General features: G+C 44.1%; 1 protein-coding gene across 1 annotated transcript in view; it reads right to left on the reverse strand.

Moving 5' to 3' along the window:
* The window catches only part of LOC310817497 (ankyrin-1-like), a gene marked incomplete at its 5' end in the record, with an annotated part of 93255 nt that overhangs the window by 49803 nt on the left and 32504 nt on the right, over positions 1-10948 (reverse strand). Inside the window, 6 exons of the mRNA XM_083688121.1 lie at positions 71-169; positions 944-1141; positions 1615-1713; positions 2727-2825; positions 4529-4627; positions 7883-8068. Of these exons, the coding sequence (XP_083544247.1) occupies positions 71-169; positions 944-1141; positions 1615-1713; positions 2727-2825; positions 4529-4627; positions 7883-8068 (780 nt within the window). The remainder of the gene's footprint in view (positions 1-70; positions 170-943; positions 1142-1614; positions 1714-2726; positions 2826-4528; positions 4628-7882; positions 8069-10948) is intronic.

Here is a 10948-nt window from a genome sequence, read left to right on the forward strand (position 1 = left end):
AACAACAACAGCAGCAACAACATAGTAGTCTGAGAAGCACACAAACACAGTTGGTTCCTCTCTCTCCTACCTCAGTCACGGCTTGTATGGACGCTCCATGTTTCAGCAGCAGCTCCATCACTTTAATCCGGTTCTTCTTGCAGGCGATGTGGAGCGGTGTGAAACCGTTCTAAAAACAGAAAAAGGCCAAAATGACTCTCTTTAAATGTGTTTTGGCAGTGTTGAGAGAGAAACGTGTAACCAGACTCTGGAAAACCTCCTGGATTTCTTCTTTTTTCTTTTTTTCCCCCTTTGCTAACCAGACAAACATGTGTGGAAGTTTAACAAAGCTTTATTTTCAGTTGAAAAAGATGCCTCTTGCTGCTTTGAGGTTTTGGCCCAGTATTATTGCTTCAGTTTCCTCTCGATTTCTTCCCCCTTTTTTTTCTCTCTATAAACTCGGTGGCCACGCCTTTTCTGTTCCAATTACTTAAGACGATGACAGTGTTCTGACTGTCCTTTGCCAAAAGTGTTTTTTTGTTTCTTTTTTATCAACCCTATGGTCTCTGAGCACAGACGGAGGCACTGGACAGAAACAAAGCGCAACTGCAACATTTGATGTTGTTTCTACCCCACCATGAAATGAACGTGCGTTTCCCACATATTCAGGCGACAAGCGAATGTTACAAAGAGAGAGAGAGAAAAAAAGGGAAAGAAAAATAGGCTACAGTAATTCTAGCAGCTCTCTTTGTGGGATAGTTACCCGGACCCAGATTAAGCCTAAAGTAGTCATGGACTCAATACCATGTGCAGACTGTGAAAGTCTGTTTAAAGTGCTTAGTATGCTCAATCCAGGAGTATGATTCATCTGTGTCCAGGAAACTGCCTGTACAGTATACCCACTGCCTATATACCCTAACCCTTATCCGTACCCTATATTTTTCCCTGTATCGACCCTCCTTACCAGTGCTTTGGCGTTGGGGTTGGCCTTCTTGTCCACGATCACCTTGGCGACCTTGTAGTGGCCGCAGTGGGCGGCGACGTGCAGGGCGGTCAGGTAGTCGTTGGTGACGTCGTCCACGGGAACCTCGTGGTGCAGCAGGAGCTGAACACAGTTGAGGTGGTCACCCTGCGTGGCCATGTGGAGAGGGGACAGACCGTTCTGGAGACACACACACACATACACACACACACACACACACACACACGCACACGCACACGCACACACACACACACACACACACAGAAACAAAACTTTGGCCAATCACCATAAAAAGTATGTTTTTTATTTGATAGGATAGATTTGTCATCCTAGATCTGTACAGCATGTGCTTTAGCTGTCTCCCCATGACTACCCTTTTCTTGTCCTGTAGTATGTTTGGCATGACATACTTACTAGTATATATAGCCATGCAGATCTGGGACCAGGCTACTTTTGTGACTGGGTCAACATCTGGTCGTCACTCATTGAGGGCTGAATCCTAACATTAGATATGTACGTGTAACTACATTTTCTGCGCTAATCTCTCATTGACCTCAATGCGTTAAAGTCGTCAACATAGATTTGAAGTTACGACTCGGCCCAAACTCTGCATATACATACAGTAACACGTACTGTATATCTCCATAAGTTACCTTTGTTTTAGACAGGATAGGGGCTCCGCGGTCCAGCAGCATCTCCACAACCTGCTCATGGCCGCTCCTAGCTCCGCAGTGGAGAGGCGTCAGTCCATCCTGAGGGTGACAGACAGACAGACACTGACTAGGTCCATTACACGGTCAACATGTGCCAGGTTTGTAAAAATACAATCCTAATCAATTTAGCCTATTAGCCACCTATAGTGAATTATTATGGTTATGCTAATTCTACTTGTCAAAACAAAAAAATATCTGTCTGTGAATGAGACAGAAACTCACTACACAGAGTTCCAGTCAAGAATTGTTTCTCTGTTATGATATACACTCAATGAGCACTTTGTTAGGAACACCTGTACACCTTCTCATGGTGGAGGTGGTGTAATGGTGTGTGGAATGTTTTGTTGGCACACTTTGGGCCCGTTAATACCAATCAATCATCACTTGAATGCCACAACCTATTTGAGTATTGTTGCTGACCATGTGCATCCCTTCATGGCCACAATTTACCCATCTTCTAATGGCTACTTCCAGCATGATAATGCACCATGTCACAAAGCAAAAGTCGTCTCAAACTGGTTTCATGAACATGACAATGAGTTCATCAGTGTTCTTCAGTGGCCTTCAGTGGCCTTGTTAGATGAGATGTGTTAGACATTACATCTTGTGGAATCAATGCCACGAAGAACTGAGGCTGTTCTGAGAGTAAAGGGAGGCCCTACCCAGTATTAGTATAGTGTTCCTAATAAAGTGCTCAGTGGGTGTAGGTACAGCTGATCCTCTTATAGTGTGGGACGCTTTCACATGTGCCTTCAGAAGTCATTCAGTTCAATACTCATCATTAAAACATAAACAATTCCGGTTAAAAGAGATTAGGCGAATAGCAGAATGAGAGAAACTAGCCGGGCAAGTGGATGTATGGAGCATTAGACATACTTGGTATTCATAAAATCCCATATATGACCGTCTGCCATATAATATGCATTGTGCCTTTGAATAATAGTCTCCACACTTGGCAACAATGACAAATATGAACCCTCTGCCCATGGAAGAGTACGGCAGGCGGGAGTACAGCCTTGTTGCTGTGGTAATGACTGCAGCGGTGCTCTGACCTTGGTTCTGGCATCGATTTTGGATCCTCGCTCCAACAGTAGCTTCACCATGTTCCCGTTCCCTCTTTTAGACGCCACGTGCATCGGAGTGATGTCATTCTAGGAAACACACAGCAACATATAGATTAGAATACAGAATCGCTTTGAAATACCCACAACACGCACACACATACACTACAATCTTCAATAGTCACAGTAGTGGTCTGCCTGATTATTAGTGTTGATTCTGTCTGTATTAAAGGGCCCTGTTGGGATACTCTTACATTCTATCCTTCCCTTCCTTTCCTTGAATTCATCACTAATCTGACTTGCTGGGTGGAAGCTTGCTTTGACCAATCCAGTCCCGTGAGATCTGTGCTTGCTTCCAGGAAGGGAGAAGAGAGGGACACATCAAACAGGGACAATATTTTAGGACTGACATAAGGGAACACTACCCTCTAGTGACAGCTGACCATACTAATCCACTATGAACTGTAAATGCAATGGTGTGGAGTCATTAATACACATTGTTTACCTCCTATGTAAGCTTGTGGTCAGAATCAATGGGTATAATGTCATACATTGTCTTAAAGGCTGTTCAGAGTGTTGGGGCATTTAAAACAGGCCTTAAGATGCATCTTTATGGGCTGGCATACCCTTCCTCCTAGACTATTGCTGGTCCATAGTATCGCTATATAGGCTTTTTTCTATTTTCTTTTTAACAGTTTTTCCATTTAATTTTTTTATTATACACTTTTGATTATTCTTATATAATGAAAAGCACGTTCTAAATGTAATACATTATTATTATTGTTATTATTATTATTAAGAGTCTAAATAATAGGCTGTTACCTTATTCTTTTGACAGCGAGTGTTCGTAGGACAATAAACATTGGAAGTACGTTTGTGCGGTACTAGGGAGTATTCTGTTGTGTCAGTGCGAAAGCTTTTACTTTTGAGTTATCAGTTTCCTCTAAAGCAAAGTTGGAAAATAACATGTATTCAATGTAACATCCATGAATGGGCCTTTGTATTCAAGGGGAGAAGGAGACACTTCATCTTTGAAAGGCTCCCCCATACAGTAGATAATTAGACACAGGCTTCTCATGTGCATTGTTCACATTAGTGGAAAGGGTTTGGGGTCAAACTTACATTGTGTTACATTGGCGTAGAGTAACCTTCCATGAAATTAAGGGGAGAGGCAGACTGAGATGCCTTCATGCCTGTGTGTGTGTGTGTGTGTGTGTGTGTGTGTGTGTGTGTGTGTGTGCCTCGCGCACGCATGTGTGTGTGTGTGTGTGCAGTATCTCTGAGTGTGTATCTGTGAGTGTGTTTGTGTGCGTGTGTGCATCTATCCGTGTGTGTTTGAGCGTGTGTGTGTGTGTGTGTTTCTACTCCAGTAGACTGACACCAGCAGCTGTAGAATGAGGCTGCTCAGCAATGCGTTTCTGAGGGCTTACGGGTTAGAGAGTCCCGTTATCACACCCCGCCCCCCCCCCCCCCCCAGTCTCACAGTGAGAGATTCCCTCCACACCACACAGCCCTGATACAGCAGAGGCTCGGGTTCAACTGAACCTGATCCCACAGACACAGCCAGGCTTTAGGACAAGCCCTGGGGCTGTATTCCAAAACCCACTCTATTGTACCATTGGCCAATATATTCCTTCATTGTACAGTATGTGGTATTTTAGTGTGGATATTGGACCATAGCCCGGTAGTCTTGACCTGTCTCCACCATCATCACCAGTCATACAGCGAGTGTGTGGATACTAGTGAAGATACTGCAGAAGGGGGGGCCAGACCAGTGAAACCCTAGTTCTTACCCTGGCTTTGAAGTCCACCGCCGCCCCGCGGTTCAGTAGGAGTGTCGCCACGTTGATGTTGCCGTAGTGAGCGGCGATGTGGAGTGGGGTGAAGCCACTCTGAAAGGGGGACACACACAGAGCAGAGAGGTGACATCAGCACTCGGGTCCAAGCAAACAGCCATTGAGAGCAGCCCTTCTCAACCCACCCGACCCTATCCCATGTCCTCATCGGACCGGGAGCAAAGAAGCCTGCGGATGGGACTTTTATGTGGTTCAGGCAAATTCCAGCACAAGCAAAACCTCCCACTCGTAAACCGCCCAGTGAGGAGAGGGCAGATCAACGGAAATTGCACATACTTTAAACGCAGCCTCAGCAGGACTTATAGGGATTTGCGGCCTGTTCAAACACTTAAAAAAGAAAAAAGAAAAACATCTTTCCCTCCTGGCCTTCCCTTGGCGTTCACACCGATCTAACATGATTGGATTGGTCAAAACTAGATGTCCACCGCATTGTTTTCACCAATCCATGTTTCACCAAGTCATGTCAGATCCGTGATTCCCTCAAGGAAGTGATGCATCTTTCGGAGTATTCAAACAGGGTTGCTATTTTCCCTTGTCACAGAGCCAATACAGATCTGCTGCATAGAGTGCAGTCTTCCTCCTCCACTCCCAGTGCAATCCTCCCATCCCTGTCTAGGTAATTAGAGAGGATATCCCCCGGGTTATGTTTTCAAAGGATCTGAGCTCCTTCTGATTAGACAAGCTTTTCTGTCCACCAGGCTCTGAGCAAAGTGAAAATAACAGACAGACAGACAGACAGACAGACAGACAGACAGACAGACAGACAGAGAGAGAGAGTGAGAGAGAGAGAGACATACAGACAGACACACAGAGAGAGAGACAGACAAACAGACAGACAGACAGACAGACATACAGCTGTCGTAGATATTGATCTGCTTCTGGACTGTTCAAACATGCAAATAATGTCACTCAAAACTTTAGGGCAGAGTTTCCCAGTCAGGGGACTCTCATATGTCATAATACAAATTCCAAGACCCCATTCAAATCAACCTTAAACTAATATGGATGAATTATTTAAAGTACTTCACATTAATGAATATTTGAAATTATTCATGAACTATAAGGACATTACAAACCCACAATATTATAGACCAAACAGTTAGAATTGTATTGTGTTAGTTAATCAAACAGAAGTGAAGTCATGGATTGGTGATGCTGCACACAATCACATTCAGCCAGTGAAGAGTGAGTGATCAGCTGCTGATCATGGTGCTCTGTGTATAGCTTCATGATTAGATTGGTGATTGGTTATCTTGGTGTCTTGTTTTCCTGACATTTCAATTTACAGTTTAGTATGCTGACCAGTTTATAGTTTTGAGAGTAAAAAACCTGATAATAATATTCTAATCAGATCAACATAAAGCATTGTCTGAGAGATCGATTTAAATATCAGATTCACATATAAACATATAATATATAAAAGACAGACAATTGTATAGCATATGAATACTTAACTGATATTTTGTATAATGCAGTTAGTTAGTGTAAATGTCTGTACGCTGATCATATCCCAATATCTATTAATATTTCCATTATAACATTTACTAACTAACATTGTAAGCGAAGAGTTTTACGTCTTGTTAAGTCATTTAGTGCCCAGGGTGTATAAAGTCACCCAAATTGTCAACATTCTAGAGTGCCAAGGGTGACTTTATTCACCATAAATGCATCAATTATTATGCTTCATTTTGTAGCCAATCAAAGTATGGTTGCTAGGTAAATACCACATAAAACACTTGGCACTCTAGGTGGTGAGTGTTCTGGAAATCTTTGGCAGTTAGTGAGTTAATCTCATATTTGCTGGTATCATGCAGCACTGTTAGTCAGCTAGGTGCATTATTTTTGCAAGTTTTGGGTCCAGCCTGGCAGCCATGCTGACTGTAGAGGAACAGAAAAAAGACAACATGTTTGGCCGGAGAGCTGCAGATTCTGCAGTTGACACATTTGGCGGGGGACTGCAGATTGTGCAGCCATGGCTAGCCCATTCTGCTGACGCCTGGCTGGATGAGAGTGTGTCATGCACAAGCCTATTGTAGCTGGATGAGTTAATGATGGCTTTAGTAGGGGCAGGCTGAGAGAGACTGGCAGAGCAGACTGGGTCTCTGGCAGCTGGGTGGCCTGGTTCCAATATGAAACCTTACCTCCTCATTTGAGTACTCCATCAGTGGCAATGACAGGAACAGTCCAAATGACCAATTGACTCTACTATCAACTCCAATTATTTTCAAGAAAAATGCGTCTGGTAACGGTCTGCAAAACGCCGCTTCTCGCTTGAAATATTCACTCATTCATAATCATTGTCCCTATCTCCAATTCTAGTCATGTTTGTCAGCCAACCAACTTAGTGGTTCACGAGTAGGTCCCTGACCATGTGACCCGACCAGGAAAAAACTCAGTCAGGTCAGGTGGTTGGGAAAAACTCAGGCCCTCCATTGCAGAGATCCTCAGTCCTCAGTCCACATCAGCGCGTCTACTGCTTCATGCTATTTCCTTCTCCAATGAAGCGCCAAGCCTCAAAAACACACAACCAAGCGAGGCAACAAAGACACCAACAGAGGAGAGAGATGAGGTCAAAACAGGAAGAGCAGCAGCAGCGTTAGCGTTAGCGTTAGCAGTGCTAGGGCGTGGCGGGCATGTGTAGCGGTGGTGGTGTGTAGAAGAGTCACAGTACAAGTATACCTCGGTCGGTCTATTCACCATCATCTAGGGCAGTGAGGCACACCACCAGTCGAGGGAAGAGAGAATGGGCGGTTAGTGCACACAACAACAACAACAACAACAACAACAACAACGTCACGATGGGAGCACCAAGCTGTAGGATGGCTACTGTACAATGGGTGGTGTGGGAAGGAGACAGGAGTCATGACAACAAGCGACACCACATTTCATGGACACAGGGACTCAACTGGATGGTGCATCTTTGTCGCTTTAGAGCGCTTAAAAAGCCCTAGAGCTCTTAATGGTCATGTGTTACATTACAGTAATGTGTGGTGAATATACAGTAAAGGCATCTGTTTGCTACTTGATATGCCATAATCAGCTACAGTAGCTATAAATATTATTATTAAATATTATTATTATTATTATTATTATGGTTCTCACAGTTTTTTTTGCAGCATACTGTACTCTCCAAATACTACAAAATGGAACCCACACCGCTACTGAGTGAAAACATAGGCTAAAACTAGCAGCATCCGCACCATCAAGTTCACAAAGCGAACAAACACTAGGGCTGCCTTGTAAGATGGTGCAGGAAAACAGGAAGTGTCATAACAGGAAGTGACGCGGTACCTTGGACTCCACGTCAGCGTTGTGGTCGTTCTGGAGCAGCAGGGCGGCGGCCTTGGTGTCGTCCTTGCGGGCGGCGATGTGGAGAGCAGGCAGACGCACCTTTCCTTTGGTGTCGTTCTCCAAGAGCAGGGACACCACCTGGTCATGACCCTGCTGGAGTGCCACCGCCAGGGGGGTGAAGCCGTCCTGGAGACAGGGACAGAGGACCATGAGTACCACGTCACTATTACTGATTCCGGACCAGGCCTCACTGCCTTCACTCATTTAGTGCCCAGGGTGAATAAAGTCTCTTAAATTGTCAACATTCTAGAATGCCAAGGGTGAATTTCACCAACAATTAAAACATGATGATGCTTTGTAAGCAAAGAGTTTTACTGCATGTGTTCTTAACTCATTTTGTGCCCAGGGTGTATAAAGTCACCCAAATTGTCAACACTCTAGAGTGCCAAGGGTGACTTTATTCACCAAAAATGCATAAATTATGATGCTTCATTTTGTAGCCAATCCAAGTATTGTTGCTAGGTAGATACCACAAAAAAACACTTGGCTCTCTGGGTGGTGAGTGTTCCTGAATTATTTGGCAGTTAGTGAGTTAAAGGGATGGTTCGCTTTTGTACAACTTATAGTCAGATGATTCCTTACCTTGAAAGTAGTCTATAGGCCATGTAATAGCCACTACTCACTTCAGCTAACTTTAGCCACCGCTAACAAAATCAATGGGAGTGAAATTGATTTCTACATTTGTGTTTATGACATGTTTTCGTTTGTTCCCCAATCGCTCCCATTGGTTTTTTTTTGTTAGCGATGGCTACAGTTAGCTGAAGTTAGTAATGGCTATTTAATCAATTCTGAACCATGAATTACAGTTTCTCCCTCTTCATAGACTACTCCCAAGGTAAGGCACCATCACTATAAGGTGTAAAATAGCAAACTATCCCTTAATGCACTGCTAATGTACAAGGGGATGAACCCTACACAAGAGGAGCCATTACATTGTAGGAATATACTGTCACTCAGGAGAGGCTGGTGAAGTTATACATCCATACCATTCCTTATTCCATTCCATGCATTACAATGAGCCCATCCTCCGATTTCTACTTCCATCAGGCTCTCCTGCTGTAGTTCTAACCCAGTTCCTGTTACTGGTACTGTACAGCATACTGTAGGAGTATCAGCAGTAACCCAGTCTTCCTGCTATTGTCCCAGCCAGAAAACATAGACATTTGTAAGCCTTTCACTGACCATGCAGGCTTCAGTGTCAGTATTAAAAAAAAGCAATTCCAAAAATCGTTTATGGACTCCTAAGATTAGACAGGAAACGCTACGTCTTATCGCGTTCTCATGAATATGTATTGGCAGAGAATTAGATGAGTCTGCAGTGAGAACGATACGAGACTAGTCAGGGAGATAGCACAGCCTAATAGTTTGCACCATGAATCATCAAACACACCAGAGAGTATCTTATCATCTCTGAACCCTGTTTAGGGAGGGAATATATCAAAACAGAAAACATACAGCAGACGGCTTTGTTCTTCCAAGCTTATTAAGGCCCCCCACACATACACACAAACACACACCCCACCCCCCACGCAAGACATAGCTTTTTGATCTTTTTTTTTTGCATCTGTCTTGAGAGGGCATTTTGCATTTATGAGGGCCCTACTGTATCTGACAGCCATGAATGTTTAATGAGCAGGAGTTCAGGCTGTCTCGCAGAGCAGCAGGAGGAGGAGGAGTAGGCTGTGCTTCGTTCTTTGTGCATTCTCACAGACAGCCTCTCAAATCAACCTGGCCCATCCTTGTCCAGCAGAGCTGAACACAACACCAGTCCAGAAGTCCATAATAATCCTAACGCTATCTGTGTCTGTCTGTCTGTCTGTCTGTCTGCCTGCCTGCCTGCCTGCCTGTCTGTCTGCCTGCCTGCCTGCCTGCCTGCCTGCCTGCCTGCCGGCCTGTCTGTCTGTCTGTCTATCTCTCTATCTCTCTCTCTATCTATCTCTCTATCTATCTATATATCTTTCTTCACAGTGGGGAAGGACAATGACGCACAGCCACCAACCGGCAGCTTCTGTTCAGTGCCCTCACAAAGCTGAAAGTGGGAGTCATATCTCACTATCAGGAAACTCGACAAGGTCATTGCGCACTTGTGTGACGGCATCCCGGCATGCCGCTGCTGCCACCCACACACACACATACCCTCAGTGAAGAGAAGAGGGATTGTGCAAGGTTAGGCTGTCCTGATACAGAGGGCTGTTTTGCATCCGTGTATGAAAGGTGCTATTTCAATAAAGTCTGACTTGATGTGAAGCGCGTGTTTCAGCAGTCACCTCGACAAAAACAGAGAAGAGCTCCAGTCACTCACCTCACCTCTCCTCAATCTTTCACTGCCAGTGTTACAACTTGACAGATATTTTGGAATTTTTAATGAAGTTTATTGTACAGTATGGTATTTATTGTACATGCTAGCATTCACAGGTACGCAGCACTAGCTCCCATTCTGAACAATGTAAAAAAGGCAGGGATCGATGCTACTCTTAAGACAGAGGACCCCAGTATACAGCAGGTGGCTAACTTGCTGCCTGCTCCATAAACAGATAGCACCTTTTCCCAGCTGGTTCTGTGTGTCTTAGGCTGGTATCAACACAGAACACTTGACTACTTGCTGATGTTTGCATCACGTCTTGTGGTGGTTTTTCAGCATAATAAGAAGTCATTTGCTTTAGAAAAGAGATCTGTGTCTTCTCTCGTGAACACAATTAGTCGTCATTAAAGGAAAGCCATCCTTTTTTTTAATCCAATTCAATCGTATTAGCAAGAAGCTAATTGAAATACTGTACTGCACATGGCTTGCATATGGCTTTGCATGCTTCAACATCCAAACCAATCGAGACAATAATGATGAATAACATTTTTGTGACACTGGAACCATAAGGTATAACCATAAGCTATCCTGCTGGACCTCAATATTACTGGCTTCTTTTCAATTACTTTAGGTGCAGCAGATGTATCTGGTAGACAGGGTTTGGAACCATTCCATTAGACTATATGTCAGGTGAGCTAAATCAA

This window comes from Argentina silus, assembly GCF_951799395.1.
Source record: "Argentina silus genome assembly, chromosome: 16".
Taxonomy (NCBI): domain Eukaryota; kingdom Metazoa; phylum Chordata; class Actinopteri; order Argentiniformes; family Argentinidae; genus Argentina; species Argentina silus.